General features: G+C 46.6%; 1 protein-coding gene across 4 annotated transcripts in view; it reads left to right on the top strand.

Annotated features, from left to right (window-relative positions):
* Positions 1–18,923, top strand: part of Amer1 (APC membrane recruitment protein 1) — a 22,556-nt gene extending 3,633 nt beyond the window's left edge. For 2 of the 4 annotated variants that reach the window (XM_050129934.1, XM_050129933.1), the window contains 2 exons: positions 7,973–8,115; positions 10,702–18,923. In XM_050129934.1, the coding sequence (XP_049985891.1) occupies positions 10,789–14,109 (3,321 nt within the window). In that variant the 5' untranslated portion in view covers positions 7,973–8,115; positions 10,702–10,788 and the 3' untranslated portion in view covers positions 14,110–18,923. The remainder of the gene's footprint in view (positions 1–7,972; positions 8,116–10,701) is intronic. The other 2 variants (XM_050129935.1, XM_050129932.1) reach the window with 1 other exon arrangement.
* Positions 18,924–19,898: the final 975 nt, after the last annotated feature.

Below are 19,898 nucleotides of genomic sequence, written 5' to 3'. Positions count from 1 at the left end.
CTAATGTGGGTGGAAGGGGGGATTGGGTGGATTAAAAGAGAAAGTCATAATCAGTTCCCTCCATAATAACCTCGGGGTCTGGACTGCTCAAAGCCTGGGGCTCTGCATACTTTTGGTTGCTGATTCATGAGCCTACAGGCAAAGTGCCATGGAAGAGATCCATAGATGCAGTGGGGGTGTTGTCTTGTAAAGCAGCTGGGACGTACAGGAGTTTGGGAGAGAAAGAGGAGGCCGAATTAGAAAAGAAAGGGAATGGCTGGCAGGCAGGTTGAGACGGCCCAGCTCAGAGGTACAAAAGAGGTTAGGACCCAGCGGTGGGAATTCCCAAGGGCCAAACTTTGGAATGGTGAGCTAATCTTTTTAGGGGGAGATCATTGAACAATGGGGTGATTAGGGTGTGTGTGTTGTGTGTGTAGTTTTTTTTGGAAGGGGGTTTATTGTTCTTTTGAGATGGGGTCTCACTGGGTACTTCCAGCTGTGCGGGAACTTGCTTTGTAAGCCAGTGTCCTTGAACTCATTGACAGTTGCTTGTCTTGAATGTTCGGATTAAAGCAGTCCACCGTTTTACCCAGGCCAGGAATGGAGTTTCTGAAAGGATTTTGAAATGGGGTCTTTGAACGGGATTGAAAGCATGCTACAAGTGGCTCCCTCAAAAATCTATAAATAGAACTGGGGACTGTGCTATCTCCAGAAGGAGGTTCCACACTATCAGCTTCCCTTTGTCCTTTCATGGGGGGGGGCGGGGAGGGCATCTTGGCCTAAATACTTACTTAGATAAAGCTAAGAAATATCCTCCAGACCTCTTTTAACCCATTTTCTTTCAGCCCCACAGATCTGTGTGTGGAATAGCAGTTAAGATCCCTCTGGTCGTAGATGTGCCCTAGAAAGAAGCAAGGCATGCTTAAGGTCACACAGTAATTTAATGAGAAGTTGTTGCTCTTGCGTGGTACCCTTTATGCTGTACCCCAAGGTCTCTAGCAGGCTCCACTTGACGAACTACCCCCTCCTCCCACCATCCCATTCCTCAAAAGTGAAGGCTGCCCCGTTCATGTGGCAGTGCATCATGGGAACTCCCCCACCCCTTTCCTATCTGTTTTGCCTCTCAGTCAGGAGATAAAGGCCTGCCCAATGTTGGGGCCTGGAAGTGTCAGGAGGAGGAAGGTATTTGGGAAAAGTTGCTGCCTCAAGAACTGTCATATTTGCACTCAGAGTGTGTGTGGAAGAAATAGCCCTGCTTCGCTCGTCTAGAGAAATAAGGGAATGAGAGAAACAGCAGCAAGCTTGTCATGCCAGGAGTTTACTTGTAGAACCATTACTGTCTAGGGGTTTTGATCAGTTTTGTTTTCTCTGCCACTTAAATAATTAAAAGTCAGGGGAAACCTTGAATGTACAGGTAGCAGTGGAGAAATTCTGGGATATGGCAAACAGGAGCAGATGGAATCAGCCAGTAAAGAAAGGTTTTTATTATGGGTGGTGAAACACACAGACACACACACACACACACAGAGAGAGACGCACGCGCATGCGTGCGCAGACACAATACACACACACACACACACACACACACACACACACACACAGAGCAAGCATACAGAGGGAATGACGGTGGCAATGCAGAGGGGATAGCACAAGCTTAGCGGCTCCTGGAGGGCTTGTGTTTTGTTTTTAAGCCTCTGAATGGTCTTCCTTCCCTAATTTAAGATTGGTTAGTTTGACGAAAGACGGGGGTGGGGGGGCGGGGGGGGGGCTGCTCGACTCACAACTGTTGTGTAAACACGTCCTGATCTGGCCTTGAACTTGTTAAGCCAGTCCCTCAGCAGGGGACCTCTTGCCGGAGAAAAAGCCTGCTAGGCTTTTGTTTTAAGCCGGGCTTTATGGTCGGGAGGGTGAGCCACATTGGAAGCTCACCGTCTTAATTACTTAGCCATGGATCCCTTTGCTTGTCCTTTTGCCTGTCAGGGAATGTAGGGAACTGCTAAATCCCAGTCCCTCAGAAGCAAAGACAGAGAAGGGGTTTTCAACTTTCTCCCTCGCGGTTTCTCCTCTCCTTCAGGTCCTGCCTGAAACTGAAAAGGGAAACTCCTGATGTTATCCGTTTCTCGTCGCGAATCCTGTTTAGGCAGATAAAGTAGATGATAAAGTTTTTGCCCCAAGAGGAAGTAGTTTATGGCCTTTCTGAATAGGTGGAGGAGGTGCACCCTGTCTCCGAGCTTACTTTTGCTTGAGTTAGTATTGACACACTGGGAGGCTATGCAGACTTAGTCCCTTCCTCAGAGGAGACTCCAAGGGAAGGACAAGGTTGTGGATCTCAAAGGCCCCGTCCTGATTGGGAACTGAGTAGTGATCCCTAAAAGAGATCTCCTCGGGTGGGTGTGGCTGAGGAGTGGAATACTTTCCTTGCACATTGGAGGTACTATGTTTCTTACCCCAGCACACACACACAAAAAAAACCAAACCCAAACAACACAAAAATAAAAGAGAAAAAGAAAAAATCATCAGGTAAACCTACCTCTAGGGAGAGGTTGGGTCTTGGTACCCTATCTTCTGAACGGAATAAAAGTCCTGTATATTTGGGCAGTGAAGTAAGGCTGCAAAATTTTCAAGGGGCAGGCAGGAGAAGCAGATGGTGAAGGTCAGGCAAAGGGGTTTGAATGGAAGGCTTGTGTCCTCTTCAGGGAACTCGGAGTGGCAGCTGAGGAACAGCTAGAGAGAAGGTACCTTGACCGTAAGCAGTCTCATCTGCAGTATCTGTTCTATGCAGAGTAATTTGTTTGCCTTTGTGTTGATCATCTTTAATCCATAACCACAAACCTGCAAGGTAGGTAAATATTTTTTTTTCCCTTTCACAGATCAGGTATGTCTGTCTCAGAGAGAGATTTTCTCAAACCATTCTGCTGTAAGGGGGGAAGCTGACATCACCCCAGTTTCAGGCTGGCAAGCTCCAGCTGAATTATAGCGCACCCTAACCAGCATCCTGAGCCCCTGCTCCATGCTAGATGGGGCAGTGCCGATGAGCCAGGGAGTCCCAGTAAGCAAGCTCAATACGCATACTGAAGCTTGCCCAAAACCGAGTAAGCAAGGACGAGGATGAGTATGTGAACAAGGATGCTGAGAAACTGGCGAGGGAATCATGGGAACTATAAAAGGCCAGGTTTGGGATTTGTGCTGCATCTGGAGTCTATGAGTTGCTTTCTGGAAAGGAGCCTTCCCACAGCAGGGCTGCCACCCATTAGCAAAGGGTGGCTTGCCGGAGTGGGTAAGAGGGACTCTCTCAACCACCTCCACTGTTCCACCAAAAAGATCCAAACCAGCAGCCCTTCTTTCCCGCCGCCAGTATTGACATCAGGTCTAGTTGGTGAGCTCTAGTAACGTACTACTCGAGTACTAGATAATCTTTTATTTCATTATCTTTTTTTTTATTTTTAACTTTTTTAAAGACAGTTTTTTCTGTGTGTAACAGCTCTGACTTGTCCCGGAACCCGCTTTAACTCACAGACATCTGCCTGCCTCTTGTCTCCTGAGTGCTTGCACTAAAGGTGTGTGCCACCATCGCCCTGCTGGGAGAAGTCATTATCTTTAAGTAGCTCAAACTCGAAATTGTGCACTTTGCAGCTTCCTAGTTGAGCCTTTTTGGGCCCTTCAAATTTATCTCCCAAGGAAACAGAAGATAATTTCATAGTTTGAAAGTAGTGCTGAGAGCTTTGCTGATGAGGAAAGCAGTTCCGGGCTGAATGGGTAGCACCTGGATTCTCAAGTCAACTTTTTTTTTTGTTGTTGTTGTTGTGTTTTTTTTTTTTTTTTTTTTTTTTTTTTTTTTTTTTTTGTGTGTGTGTGTGTACTTGGTAAGGAAAAAGCAGTAGCCAGTAAGGACAAGAAATCCTTCAGGCGTAGTTAAACTGAGCTGGGGCAGGGTGGAGTAGGGGCAGGAAACAATAGCTATTAAAGGTGGCAAGGGAATGTTCACCGTTCTCCTGGCCCCATTTTTTTTTAAATTATTAGTTCTCTGAAAATTTCATAAATGTGTTTTGATTCTATTTACAGCCCTCATATTTCTTTAATTGGGGCTCCTACCCAGTGAAGCAGAGTGGTATGGGATTGTAACCCGAGAGGCCCGGAAGCTAATCGGGTTCTGTCATAATCCCATTAGTGACTTTAGACAGATCTTTCCCCAAGCCTAGGCACACTTTTCTTTTCTGTGACAAGGGGTTACCATTACCCATTAGCAGGGATTAGGGGGTTGCTGGGAGGGAGCAGTGGCGCTGGTGAATAGGAAATGCCTTGTGTACTGCTCAGTACCCTCAGTGGTTGAAGGATGTCTGTTAATTGCATTTCTTTTGATGACGGCATTTTTAGCTCAGTTTAAAATGTCGATTTTTCTGGTTTGGACTAAGGAACCTAGCTAGAATCTTCCAGATGATCTAGATTGTCTGCTCTCTGAACATTAAAAATTCAAAGTTGGTCTAATGAGCAAATAAAGCTTCCGTGGCATAACTACATAATCACCAGGGGAAACTGAAAGGGATTCAGACATAGCTGTAGAGCTTTGGAGACCTCCCTAGTCAACCCTGACTGGGCTAGATTTACTGCTAGAGATCGTCCAGTCTCGTAGTTGGAATAAACATTAACATGATTTGCCATAATGTTTGAGCTTCTGCGGCTTCGCATGCATTGATTTTGTTCCTACAATAGTCTCGCTAAATAGGAATTCTCAACAGTCCCATTTCACAGTTAAGGGAATTGAGTGTCAGACAGGTTGGATATCTTGCTGAGTTTTCCCAGCATGCCAAGCTAATTCTAGCAAGGAACTGTCTGGGTCTCTAGGGGAGGATGCACACATTCTCACACCTTCTTACCCACTGTGCACTAATATACTGAGGGACTGGAAACATTGGGAATGGGTCTGTCTTCACGAAGACTGCTTGGAACAGGCCTGGAAACTCTTATGGGTAAAGGTCATGCCTCTGAAGCTTTACCCTTGTTTCTTCCCAGAGTCCAGCCTTTCCTAAGTTTGTTAACCTGGTCTCTTGAAGCTAGGCTAAGAATAGGAACTGTAATGGTTGGCCTGAAGCGATTCTTCCCTGGGAGAAGAGTTTCAGGCAGCTCTGTGGCTGTTCTTCTACTTGGATTTTGAGTGGAATGGAAAAGAAAGCTGCACTTCCTTAGGAGCCAGTGTCTGTTTGTCCCAGAATTGCCTGAGGTTGGTTCTTGGCTCTTGTGTGGTTCCATTTTCCGCCGCAGCCTGTTCTTTGCTGTAGTCGCAGTGACTGCAGCTAGCAGCCTTTTATCAGGGAGCGCCGAGTATCTTGGGAGAGTTCCCAACAGCCTATCTGAAAAACAGCCAGCCACCCTGACTGGGAAATCTGAGTGTTGAGGAACTCTGCAGTTGGCAAGAGCTCTAAGGGAATCCAGTCCCAGCCGCAGGGAGCTTCAGAGTTTGTCCTTTTGTTTTGGGTCCCACTTCTCCAGAAGGGTTCTTCTTACACTGGGTCAAGGCACAATACCTACTTTAGAAGGACAGTTTAGGGAGCATGGTAGATTAATAAAGAGTATGAAAAAGCCTTGGGGTAGAGGTGTGTGGGGAAGAGCAGATTAGGGAGCTGCTAGCTATAGGATAGTCCTGTTGCACTCCTTCAAGGTATTGTATGGAACCCAGGCAGTGATCCTGTGAACAGCTTTGGGGGTCATGGTTCAGCAGGGGAGGAGGGCGGGGAAGGGCAAGAGAGAGGTAATGATTGATCCTTGCTTAGCAAGAATAACCTGGGATCTGGCTAAGAGGGAGGCCTACATTGAGGTAATAGAATCTCTGCCCAGGGAAAATGAGATATGCCCCATAGTCTCAAATATTAGAAGGCTTAGCTACAGCATTAAGTTTCCTGGTGAGTCTTTTTTCTTCAAGCTATACATTTTGTATTTCTTTCTGCCCACACCACTTGTTCTTTCTCATTGTGGACCAGTATAACAGTCATTACTAATAACCACCCCCAGAGACTCAATTTTATGCTACCTTGAAATTTCCTTCACCAAAAAAATTAGTACATTACTGTTTTATTTCGCCTTAGGCAAGTTCTTATGACAAGGGCAGAATACAGTCAGACTTTTTGCCAAAATAACACAGAAATGGCCTCTAGCTTAGTTGCTATTGAAGTCTTTGCTTCCCTCTGAAACCTCTTGAGCTGATGTGGGATTCCCCTCTGTATGTTGTGAATACCATTGGTTAATAAAGAAACTGTCTTGAGCCTATAGCAGAGCAGGTCAGAACAGAGCTAGGTGGGGAAAACTAAACTGAATGCTGGGAAAAAGAAGGGTGGAGTCAGGAGAAGCCATGTAGCCCTGCCAGAGTCAGACAGAACATTACTGGGTAAGCCACAGCCACGTGGAAATATACAGATTAATAGAAATGGGTTAAACTAAGATGTAAGAGTTAGCCAATAAGAAGCTAGAGCTAATGGGCCAAGCAGTGTTTTAAATAATACGGTTTTCTGTGTAATTATTTTGGGTCTGAGCTGCCAGGAATGAACAAGCGACCCCTCATCCAATGTTGAGCCAAGCTTCTAGAGTCTGCTTTGATCTCAGCACTGTCTTCCAGTCTCAACCCACTAAGCTCTGCTTGCAGCATTCAACTGCTTTTCTAGTCCAGAGATCTAAAATCTTCCACATTCCTCAAACAAACAAAAAATAAAAACCCATAAAAAACAACAGCAAAAAATGCATGTTCTGATTCTTACCGGCAGCAGCCCACTCTGGCACCAATTTCTGTCATAGTTCCTTCTTTGTTGCTGTGATAAACACTGTGACCAAAGCAAATATAGACAGAAGGGTTTATGGTTCCAGAAGTTTAGAATCCATAAAAATGGGGATGACACACGAAGCAGTCAGCAGGCATGAGAGCAATAACAAGACACTGATCTTGACTCTTACCCACAAACCAGAGAGAGCTACCTATAAATGGCATGGGGTCTTTATTACCGCTCAGAGCCCGCCTCCAGTGATGTACTTCCTCCAAGAAGCCCACACCTCCTAAACCTCCCCCAAACAGCACAGTAATGTGCAGACATCTGAATCTATGGGGGATAGTCTCATTTAGACCTGATAGTGACTCTTGGCAGATGGGAGGAGCGGTGTGGCTTGAATTCGAGCCCTGTAGCCCAAATCTGTGACAGTGTGGTGATAATGTAGAGCAGTGGTTCTCAACCTGTGGGTCGTGACCCTTGTGGCTTATCAGATATCCTACATATCAGACATTACAATTAATAACAGTAGCAAATTACAGTTATGGAGTAACAATGAAATAATTTGGTGGTTGGGGGTCACCATAACATGAGGAGCTGTATTAAAGGGTCGCAGCATTAGGAAGGTTGAGAACCATTGCTGTAGAGAGTAGTGATAAGTTAGCTTCTACCCCCATGTAGCGTGCTGACAAGGTCCAGAGAGACTGTTCTTCAGTGATGGCATCAAGTTTAGATTCTCTTCACCTAATCATCATTGCAAAGAACTGTTTGATTCCACTAGAATAATTCCCTTTTCAATTGATAAGAACACATACCCCATCTAGATCACTGCCACTGCTCTTTCCATTTCTTACTGCTTGACAAAGCCCAGACCAAATACCTTATCCTCCTCAAAGCATCTTTGCTTGCTTGCTTTCCTCCTCTCTTCTTCCCTTCTTCCCTCCATTCCTCCCTCTCTCCCTTTCTCCTCTCTCTTCCTTCCTCCATCCCTCCCTTTCTCTCTTCCCCTTCCTTTCTGTCTTTCTTTCATCTATCTATCTATCTATCTATCTATCTATCTATCTATCTATCTATCAATGCATCCATCTACCTACCTATCTATCTACCTATCTGTTCTTTGAGAATTTCATAGATGTATAAAAATGTATTTGGTCCTATTTATCCACCATCCACCATCCCTCATCTCCTCCTTCTGGCCCTCTTTATTATCTCCCTTACAGCTTTGTACCTTCTTTGTTTTCTAGTCCAGCAAGTCCAATTCATGCTGTCCTATGCATGTGGATATAGGGCTATCCACTGGAGCCTAGGCAATACACTAGGGGCTGCACTGCTGAAGAAAACTGACTTTCCCTCCTCCAGCAGATGTCATCAGCCGGCAGCTCTTCAGGTAGGGAAAGGAGTTCTTGGGGCTCTCCCTAGTCCACACTGAAATTTTGGCTGGCTTGATCTAGTGCAGGTCTTGTATGCAGTCACAGCTGCTGAGAGTTCATGTGTGACCACCCTGCCATAGCCAGAAAATCTTTTGCAGCTTCCCTCTGCTGCCTCTAGTTCTTACAGTATTTCTGCCCTCCCTTCCATAAAGATCCCCGAGTTTGGAGGTAGGGAATGTGATCCTGATTTGTATTTAGGGCTGAGCATTCCGCCATATCTTATTATGTGAGCACTGAGCAGTTGTGAGCCTCTATATTAATTTCTGCCTACTACAGAAATAAGCTCTGATGAGGTTCACTGATCTCAGTGTTCAAAGGTAAGTACTTAGGAAACTGTTTGGTATGAAATCCATTTAGCAAAATAGTAGTAGTAGATTCTCTCCCAAGGTCTATGGTCTTCCCCAAACAGTGATTTTTGGTCAAGAAAACTGAGCCCAGGGAATATTCTACCTTTTAAGTTTATTTCAAGGCTCATTAAAACCAGCCTGGTCTATATACCAAGCTCGAGGAGAGCCAGAACTATGGAGAGAGACCCTGTCTCTAAAAACAAAAACAAAGAAATGGAGAAGCAGAGGCTATTCTTTAAGGTCTACATTGTGATGTATCTTCAGGCTTCTGTAGATAAGATTCTCTCCCTCCTAGTCTGTGAGCTCTCTAAAGCAGGGACTGGGAGTTCCTCTTCTTGGCTTGGCCTGATGGACTGACCTTAGTGTCTGTCACTACTGGATGTTCAGGGAAGTTGAAAATAACACATGAATTTCACAACAGGAAATACATATAATTTCACTGCTGTCACCTTATCCCCAATATCACAATGACAGTCCTGCTAGTGATGTTCTCATTACAGCGTGCATCCCAGAATTCTGGGGGATTGTGTGCTTAGTGGTGAGGGGACTTTCTGTGACAGAGCTGAGTTTGCAGAGCATGATGTCACAATGTGTTGCACAGAGAAATGCATATCCTGAGAATATAGCAATTCATCTATCTTCACGGAGAAGATCAGATAAGCTTTTCTCTCATCTCCAAACCAGAGCTCCTTTTACTCTGGTTGGTTAGCAGAGTGTTCTCAATGGAACTGGGGTTGTTACTCTGACGATTTAAGTGTATCAAGTAGGTGAGGTACCAGACACAAACCTGTTTGGAAGATAGGAACCTAAGTACTAGGAGATTTTCGTCTAATGAAATCAAGGACTAGCGTATAGTTGCGGGTTTCTCTTCAGCCTCAGTGCTGGACGACAGTATTCTACTGCAGATGGCTGTATGAACCTTAATAATGTGGCATCCAGTCCCGGGACCAGCTAGCGATTCCTAGACTGCTGCAGTCCTTCCTATCCCTTCCTTCCTCTCCCTGTTCCTAGCCTCTTGCCCTCTCAATCCCCGACGTTGTTCTGTCTCCGTTTGCTACCCTAGATCTACAAAAGAAGTTTCAGAGAGTGAGGGACTTCCTAAGGAGGGGTCGCCAGATTTTCTGCAGACTCAATAGTGCTTTAGGGAATGATGAGGCTGATATAGAAGGCTAACCCTTCTTTTCATTCCAATTCTACTGGCACTTGGATTAGGACGCCCTGACCAGACTGGCGCAGCTTACACCTGGTTTATTTAGTTCAATCTGTCTCGTAGGCTAGGAGCATGAATCACGTAGGGCTATGTATTTTTCAAGCTCACTTCCCAGATTGCAAGCGAGATGGGGACAAAGATAATGAGAGGAACAGAGTAGAAGAAAATGTTTGCTCTGGTAGAATCTGGTGGTTACTCTTGGCAAGGACAAAATTAAAGTCCCTTGGCAGCAGGATAGTCAATAGAGAGCCCGATCCTGACCTTCCCCTCACTAGTCTCTACAGGGGTTTAGGGGTGTGGATCTTGGTAGACCTCTTGGACAAAGGATACTGGAGCCCAGAGGATTCTTTTGCAGATTAGAGCCCTGATCTGCAACTCAATAGTGTTCCCTCTCTGGACTCCAGAAGGTTTGGCCATTGTCCTAGTGACAACGTTAAGAGAACCTGTGGGCGGAAGATAAAGCCGGAGATGAGCTGTACTTCCCAGCCCTGAGAAAAAATGTTGGTGATAGCCCAGGCTATTAGTGTTCAATTGAAGCCTGGGGAAGACTCAATGAGCACCTTCACCACATACTTTTCAAAAGTTTAGTGAGGCTAGAAGCAGCCTCTCTCTTCCTTTCCTGACTCCAGCCCAATCATCAATAAGCTTCCTATTAGACAATTGGGCTTTTTGCACATCTACAATTGCCTCTGTCAATTCCTCCCCCAGCCCCGTACTTTGAGCCACCTAAAGGTAGAAGACTAGTGAGGAGGAAGCTAATGAGCGCTGCCTGTTGCTTAGAGTGGGGTTTTTACTGCTCTGGGACCCAGAAGAAGCTAGAGCAGCAAAGCAAACGTACCGAATAGTTAAGGTTTTATCAGTGTTTACTTATTCTCCCTCTGGTCCCATTCAATCCTTAGACAATAATCACCCACGAAGAACAAACCTATCCTGTGTGCTGGCTCACCAGTATCTGTCTCTGTCTTTGTCTTCCTTATCTCCCTCAGACCAGCTGTGATGCTTCCTGACTGATCATGGTGTAGCTGTACCTGAAATCCAAAGGCTGTGTTTCCAGTGGAAGAGCTGTCACCATCATGGAGACTCAAAAGGATGAAGCTGGTCAGATCAAGGGCGCATCAGACTCTAGAGATACCCAAGACCAGGGAGCTGAAAGGGGAGCCAAGAATAAGACAACTGAGAGCACAGAAGGACCAGTGTCAGAGCTACCCTTATCCGGCCCAGGTAGGCTGAAGAAAACTGCCATGAAACTCTTTGGTGGCAAGAAGGGAATCTGTACTCTGCCTAGTTTCTTTGGGGGTGGACGAAACAAAGGTTCTGGGAAAGGCAATTCTAAGAAGGGTCTAAACAAGAGTAAGACCCATGACGGCCTGAGTGAGGCAGCTCATGGCCCCGAAGATGTTGTCATCGAAGAAAAAGGCCTCTCTGTACCTTTGTCCAAGTCACCTTCTCAGTTTCCTAGCTCCCAGAGTGCCCATGGAGCTTTGGAGATAGGCTCTAGACCTAAGACATCTGGGACTGAAGCCACAGAGAAAGCTGGAGTTGTGCACAAGCCTAAGAAAGGCCTGAAAGGCTTTTTTAGTAGCATCCGCCGTCACCGGAAGAGCAAGGTTTCTGAAACTGATCAAAATGGACCACGGGCCAAGGACCTTGAGGGGGCCAGATCCCGGTCTCATGAGCAGGTGAGTTCAGCCTCTCTGCCCAGCTCTGAGGAGATCTTCCAAACTGCTAGAAAGGAAAATGCCAAGCCCCAGGATGCCCCTGGACCAAAAATTTCTCCAGCACTAGGACATTTTTCACCAACCACTGACAAGACAGCCTGTAAAAATCCAGAAAAACTCACAAGGACCTGTGCCTCAGAGTTCACACAGCCCAAGCCTGTTCCTGAAGCTAGTGGCCTAGATTATTCCCACACTTCAGAAACAGAAGACAAGATGGTGACGGGAGAGGCAAACCTACCCAATGGCCCTGCTGGAGATCAGCTTAGCCTCCTGTTTGGGGATGTCACATCCCTGAAAAGCTTTGACTCACTGACAGGTTGTGGTGACATTATAGCAGAACAAGATATGGACAGCATGACAGATAGCATGGCGTCTGGTGGCCAGAGGGCCAACCGAGATGGGACCAAGCGAAGTTCCTGCTTGGTGACCTACCAAGGTGGTGGGGAGGAGATGGCCGTGCCGGATGATGATGACAATGAGGAAGAAGAGGATGAGGAGGTAGAATTAGAGGATGAGGAAGAGGAGGTCAAGGATGGGGAGGAAGATGGTGACTTAGAGTATCTGTGGGCAAATACCCAGATATACCCAAGATCTAATCTGAACCTGGGCTACCATACTGCTACGTCTCCTAGCCACCAGGGCTATATGCTCCTTGATCCAGTTCAGTCTTATCCTAGCCTAGGCCCTGGAGAACTTTTGACTCCTCAGAGTGACCAGCAGGAGTCGGCTCCAAATAGTGATGAAGGTTATTATGACTCGACCACCCCAGGATTTGAGGATGATTCAGGTGAGGCTCTGGGCCTTGTCCATAGGGATTGTCTACCTAGAGACAGCTATAGTGGTGACGCCCTGTATGAGTTCTATGAGCCAGATGACAGTCTTGAGAACTCGCCACCTGGGGATGACTGCCTTTATGACCTCCATGGTCGAGGCTCCAAGATGTTTGGTCCTTTTTTGAACTTGGAACCCTTTTCTTCTCGGCCACCCGGAGCAATGGAAACAGAGGAAGAACGGCTAGTGGCCATCCAGAAGCAGTTGCTCTACTGGGAGCTCCGCCGGGAGCAGCGTGAAGCTCAAGAGGCATGCGCTAGAGAGGCTCACGCCAGGGAGGCCTATGCTCGAGACAACCACAATCGGGAATCTTACGGCAGAGATGTCCGAACCCGAGAAGCCCAGGCCCGAGAGGTCCATGCTCAAGAGGGTCGAATCCGAGAGACCCAGGTACGGCAGGAGAAGCCTGTCTTGGAGTATCAGATGAGGCCCTTAGGCCCGTCAGTGATGGGCCTTGTGGCAGGGAATTCGGGAGCTTCTCAGACTTCCCACCGGGGAACCACCTCAGCTTTCCCTGCTACTTCTAGCAGTGAACCAGACTGGCGGGATTTCCGTCCTCTGGAGAAGCGTTTTGAGGGAACTTGCTCCAAAAAAGATCAAAGTACTTGTTTGATGCAGCTCTTCCAGAGCGATGCTATGTTTGAGCCAGACATGCAAGAAGCAAATTTCGGAGGCTCTCCCAGGAGGGCCTACCCTAGCTACTCGCCCCCTGAGGAGCCAGAGGAAGAAGAGGATGAGAAGGAAGGGAATGCCACTGTGAGTTTCTCCCAGGCTTTAGTCGAGTTTACCAGCAACGGAAACCTGTTTTCCAGCATGTCCTGCAGCTCTGATTCTGACTCATCCTTCACTCAAAACCTCCCTGAGCTGCCCCCCATGGTCACCTTTGACATTGCTGATGTGGAACGGGATGGAGAAGGCAAGTGCGAAGAAAACCCTGAGTTCCACAACGACGAAGACCTCACAGCCTCCTTGGAAGCTTTCGAGCTGGGTTATTACCACAAACATGCCTTCAACAGCTATCACAGTCGATTCTACCAAGGCCTGCCCTGGGGTGTCAGCAGCCTCCCTCGATACTTAGGACTCCCTGGCATACACCCTCGGCCTCCACCTGCTGCAATGGCACTCAATAGAAGGAGCCGTTCCCTTGACAACGCAGAGACCCTAGAGATGGAACTCTCTAATTCTCACCTAGCCCAGGGTTACATGGAGTCTGATGAGCTACAGGCCCACCAGGAAGATTCAGATGAAGAAGGCGAAGAAGAGGAAAGAGAATGGGGACGAGATAGTCCCTTGTCCCTCTACACTGAACCTCCAGGGGCTTATGACTGGCCTGCCTGGGCTTACTGTCCTCTTCCAATGGAGCCAGACCCTGATTGGATAAGCCCCAGTCAGTTGGATGAGCCGTTCAGTCAGGCTTCATATGGGCAGGCAACCTGTTGCGTACCTCCTGTGGCAATGTCATTGTCAGGGCCAGGGCTTTCAAGAGCACCTGGAGAGACTCTGTCTCAGCTCTCTCGACCTTCACACCTACCCCTGCCCATGGGTCCTTGCTATAATCTTCAGTCACAGGCCTCCCAAAGTGGGAGGGCCAGGTCTCGGGATGTACTCCTACCTGTAGATGAGCCCGGTTGCCTTTCTGGAGGCAACTCTCTGTCTCAAGCCAAGCCTGTAGGCATCACCCATGGTATCCCTCAGCTGCCCAGGGTGCGGCCTGAACCCTTTCAGCTTCAACCCAATCACTACAGAGCTTCCAACCTTGACCTGTCAAAGAAGAGGGGCGAGCAAGGTGCCTCTCTCTCTACCAGCTACTCCTCCACTGCCATGGATGGAAACCTAGCCAAGTAGTCATCAGTTCCAGAGTGGAGACCTGAGCATGTGATGGGGGTCAGGGGTTGGGCAGCGGGATGGGGGTGGGGGTTGCTGTTTAACTTGAACATCCCTTTGGCCAAGATAAACTCCTCTGAGTTGTCACTTTGTTTTCCCACCTCCCTCCGACATCTTTGGCCAGGTTCAGCCCAAGTACATCTGCCTAGGGAAGCTGCTGCTTCTCTGCTCCAGTTTTTGCTTTGGGGTTTCTTCTGACCCACATAGGGCTTGGGATGCATCCTTATTGCAGGCTGAGCCCCTCGTCTTTTGTCCCTTGTTGACTAATGAACCACTGATGAGCAGCCAATTTTTGCACTGACTCTCACCCAGAGATGGGAGGCTTTCTGGCTATTAGCAATATAAAGTTATGGTACATATCCTTCCTAACCCCTTTTCCGTGACACCAAATGACTAGAATCTATTCGTCCCAGTTAGTTATGTTTAGATGGATCAAGTAGCATGTGTCTCGCTCCCTATTGCTGTGGACTTCGGTATTACAGCTAGATGATGTTCTTTAAACCTGGCCTGGCATAGTCTAGATTGAAGACAAAAGCACTAATCCCCATAATGGAGTGAATAAATGGGTCTATACTCAAGCAGAGTACAAAGATAGGTAGATTGTAGAAACTGCTGTGGGGTCTTGAGCTGTGAAATGATACCTTGTTTGTTTCTTAAGCCTGTGGCTGTTGCAGGCACTTTAGAACTTCCCCCTTTTCCCCTAATTGAACTTCTCACAATCTCATCACAAGGAATGTAGTCTCTTAACTGAGATAAGGGAAGAGATGCCACCTAAATTGGGCTTGACTAGAAGGCATTGGGTTTTGTGGGATGGAAAGGAGGAAAACAGAAAGGGAGATCCACTTATCCCAGACACTAAGAAGGGATCTCCGACTTCGGAGCTTGAAGCAACTCAGCTTAGGATGGAAAAGCTTTCCTTCCCTTCCTCTCAAATTAAAAAAGTTCTTTAATTCTTGCCCACCCCTTTGTGAAGTGGTTCCAAGCTTACATTTCCATGACAGGATGCCAAAGGCGTCTCGTCTATTGTTGTGGGCACTCTAAAAAACATTCATCTCCCTATTGGCCAAGTTCTTAGGATTGTCAAAGGACCAGGCTTCTTGAGAGGAAAGACTGTAACGTGCCCTTGCTCTGCCAAGCTGCAGGACTGATTTGCATGGCACTTGCAATCCTTTATGAAATGAACAGCACCTTCCCTTCTCTTACATCCATGCAGTTTTTTTTTCTTTTTCTTTTTTTGGGGGGGAGGGTCGGGGGGGAACAGGATCCCATGTTTTAGTCTTGGCTAGCCTGGAATTCACCATGTAGACCAGGACAGCTTCTAGGTCACAGAGGTCCACCTATCTCTACCTCCTACCAAGCCCAGCCTAGCAGTTTTCACTCTTAACTAAGTTGGAAGCACTACTGGGGAAGAGCTTGCTATCTGGAAGACATTGCAGCATCTTATCTTGGCCAGTTCAACTTTCCTTAATCATCCATGTGAGACAGTTTCTTTTCAATTTTCTATTGGGCCAGGCATGGTGGCACATGCCTTTCATCCCAGCACTTGGGAGCAAGAGTCAGGTGGAGCTCTATGAGTTTGAGGCCAGCCTGGTCTGCATAGTGAGTTCTAGGCCAGCTAAGGCTACCTAGCAAGACATTGTAAAAAGATTTTTTTTTATTGGAAATACCATATTTTAGAGTGGATATGTTGATCTAAGTTAGTACTCTTTTAGCTTCTGCCCTGTCCCCATTCTCACCTCAGAACCATCTTCACGTCTATTAAGTGAAGATAATCAATAGAGCTCTTGCCAGAGATGTGGCCGTTTACCTTGGGAACAGATGCTGATGGCCTTCTGAGTCAGGATAACTTTGTCGACCTGCTTTTGTTGTCAGGAAATATCTCCATGATAGTCTTTGTCACCACGTCTAAGATTGGGACTGGCCCTGTACCTTTCTCCAAAAAAGAGCAGACTTGGTTGGAAAAAGTTAAATCCCTGAAAGTGACTCCACGAGTTGGCCTGGCCCCAGCAGCACCCTCCAGGACCTCAGACCAGCTCTCTTGGATGATGTCAGCTACATCATGAAGATGTGTATCCATTGTGGAAGCGGAGAGTGACAGAGAGTGAGAAAGGGCCTCCTTACCCCAACCACATTGTTCTAAGAGACAAATGCCCAGGTTTTAACCACTTGGCCTCTCACCAGAGCTGTTCTGGGAGGGTGAGGCTGAGCTTGGCCTGATTGGATGGTAGTCATTAACCACCAAATGCCTTTAGAACAGGAAAAACCACACCTCTTGCCTGTTCGAGTCAGCTGGAGCTCCTGTTTACATTTGGCTGCCATCCACAGCAGGCAGTAGAACTGTGAACAGCCTCCATGACCCACTGGAGAAGAAGGGCTACTAGCCTGTTTTGGAAGAGGAAGAGGTGATTCGCCTATAGCTGAGCGTTGCCCTCAAGGTCTGGAAGGACAGCACAGTGCAGTGTCTCTGAAGGGACCTGCCATAACTCAGACACATTTCGCTGTGCTTTGAAAAGTCATACCTCAGAGTAGGACCTGGGGCTAAGTATACGTTTATGGGTTGGAGAACATCATTGCCTAAAAGTCCTTTCACTGACCAGGCTGCTAGCCCGGGGACAAAATCTTCACAACCTAAAGCGGAACAGTAAGATATATGGCTATAGAAGCAAACTCCTTTATAAAATAAATGGAAGATGCCGCCTAGAAGAAGAAAGAAGATCTGGCTGAGGACGTATCATAAGCCAACATGGTTAACAATGGGAAAAATCAACCAGTCTCCGGGTAGCTGTCCAAACATGAGCACGTACTTCCTTGTCTGACACCAAATATACCCCCAACTACCGGAAGTGTGGCTATCATGTCTGCACTGAGGCTGCGGCCAGATGAACCTCCCGTCTCCATTGTAGGTCCTCAGACAATGCATTTGGTTGTGACTTCGAGGGGAGATGTGATGACTGAAGAGGGCTAGCATCATCTTGTTACCTAACAACACTCTAATGTCAGTTCTGATCCTGAGTGGTCCTCGATAGCCCAGTCCTTAGAGGACCAGTGAATGTGGGTAAGGAAGGCCACCTAGCAGGCCTCTTCCAAAGCCAGGATGCCAATTTCTTGGTGCTTTAGATTCTCCAAGGAAGCCTGCCTTGGGGGATCATTTGGCTTTAGCTCGGATACCAGACCACAAGCCTTGTGGATAATGGTTTCAGTAAATGCCAGTGTCCCTCCTCTTAGTGCTATACCAAGGAGGGAAGTAGCTTTGCACACTCCGAATGCTGGGTGCATGCTCTCACCCTGCCGCCAGTGGCTTGGTTCACCTGTATCAGTGCCACCGCTGCCCTCGGCCCCTAGGCTCACTTGCTAGAGGGAGGCATGGGGCTTCACCAGGGATACTTCAAGTTTACCCATATGTATGTTGCATCCAAGTTGTTTTTAATATATATAAATATATATATCAAAAGCCAATTATCTATTTTTATATTGTTTGCATTTTATAGTCATGGAAACAATGTTTATCAATTGTTCTTTTCTGATATATTTTATTTTTAAGCGGTGCTGTTTACAGTTTTACACAAAAAGATGACACAAAAGTTGCTGCTGCTTGTGCAGAGGGATGTCATCTCAACTGTCTAGGGCCCCTCCCTCCCTCTTTTCCCTCTCCCTCCTGGCTGTGTCACCCTATCCATTCTCTTTCTGCACGGGAAGGACAGACAATGCCCAGGTACCGAAGACCAATACCAGGTAACTCAGGCATGTACAACCTGGCAGATAGCATGTTTTTAGCTTTAAGTTTCCCTTTTGAGCCCTTCCTTCTCCGGGTGTCGACATTCGGAAGAGTATTCATGCCTCTTTATTTTTTTATTCTTTCCCTTCCTTTAAGGTTTCTGCTTCTGTTTGCAAAGCATCGTGCCCACATTGTGTGATTGGTTGTATTAAGTTTCCCCAAAGGAGTACTAGGGCTACATTCTTACCAAGAGACTTGGGATGACAGTTGACAATGATATTTGAAACACTAGGAATTGGTTATCTCCTTGAGGAAACCCTTGAATGGTACTTACCAGGAACTTAGTAGATTGTGACATTGTCCAGAAAAGACATTAGGTAATTCCTTACTCCCTCTTGCTACTTTGGGAGAATCTTTTTCCCTTCCTGCCTCCTTCTTCTCTTCCCTATTCCAGCTCACAAGTGGATGGTACTTTTAGAAACCGAACTCTTGTCTTTTGGGTTTTAAACCTTAGCCTTTAATGGCTGAGCCACCTCTTTAGCCAGGATGGCACTTTGGGGGATTGGTGACTGTTACAGTCATGGCTGGGTGGCTTGATCTACGGTTTCTCCATCCTATAATCATTCCAAAGAAGAAAATCCATATGGCATGTATATTTGTGAGGTTGGGTTTATTAAGAGGGGGCTTTAATTATTCCTGTTACTATTGGTGCTTATTTTCCCTGCTATATATGGGGGTGGGGAAGGGTTGGGGTAAACCAGGAATGTATATTTAGGTCATGTTAAATAAAATGGCTGGGGGAAGGAGAAAGATTTTAGGAACTGCAGTACATCCTCACTCTATGGGTAAGAGTTCTGTCTTCCAGTATAGAAAGGGGAGTGGAGCTCTTTGCTGTGCCTGAGCTTCCCTCCCCATTCCTGGGACATCACGGAATCATCTGCATTGTGACTTCTCCATCCCTAGTACTCACTGGCATCTGGATATCTTGATACACTGCCTGTATGTTACAATGTATATTTCATTTGCTGAATACTAATAAACTTCTGGGTTCATGAGGGACCTCCAGTCGCTAAAGTGTTTCCTTGTTGTTTGTTCCACAATAGTTTTCTTGTGATCTTTGGCTGATGGGTTTACTCTTAAAGGGAAATGGGAAAACCAAGAAACTGAGGGAGTTACTCAACAGGGGAAACAAGTCAAAGCTGAAACTGAAATGAGAGAAAACTCTCGTATTTGATTCTGTATTTTATTCACCTTATGCCCTGTGTCCTTGTCAGGGCTCTTCATATCATGTACACTTTCAGACCCATCCCTGAAGTTCCTGGACATCTTCTGGGACTAATTTGTACTCATGAAGTTAGTCTCATCCAGAAAGGAGCACAATGGGAGAGATTCCCTCGGTTCCCTTTTCAGACCAACAAAGAAGGTACGTGGTCCCCCAGGGTCTCATGAATCAAGAAAAATCAGATGGAAATTAGGAGAAAATAGAGAATCCCCTAAAAGGGGAGTTGATGTTTCACAGAGAATGATCTCTGTGTTCTGGTCTGCTCAGCTAAGGAATGGTAGGTGTGATTGCCAGGGCGGGACTGGGGAGCAAGAACGTTGCAGAAGTCTATCTAGTTAAGTGCGTCCATTGAAAATGCACTGGAATCATATCAAAGTGGCCCAGGCCTCTGCCCTAATTTTTTGTGCCTTGATCAATTGGCCATCAGTAATTTCCTTCAGTGGAAATTAAAATATTAGGTTATGGCTCAGTAACACATATGATGTTCTGTTTTGAGACAGGGTCTTACTGTAGCCCTGGCTATCCTGGAACTGTCTATAGACCGAGCTGACTGCCACTCAGAATGAACCTGCCTCTACCCCACTAGTGTTGGGACTAAAGACATATAACACCACACCCAGCATCCTACAGTACTTCTTCAACTAAGTTGAGCCTTCTTTTCCACACTGATTTTAATTCAGCTGGACTGAAGTAGGGTCCTGTTCCTATATGTGTTTTGCCCGCATGACCTGCCGTGCAAAATAGGTGGAAAAT

Source organism: Alexandromys fortis, unplaced genomic scaffold (genome assembly GCF_014885135.2).
Source record: "Alexandromys fortis isolate MF-2015 unplaced genomic scaffold, M_Fortis_MF-2015_v1.1 scaffold_317, whole genome shotgun sequence".
In the NCBI taxonomy this organism is placed as follows: domain Eukaryota; kingdom Metazoa; phylum Chordata; class Mammalia; order Rodentia; family Cricetidae; genus Alexandromys; species Alexandromys fortis.
The sequence above is the reverse complement of the archived record's forward strand: the minus strand, read 5'-3'. Positions and strand labels throughout refer to the sequence as shown.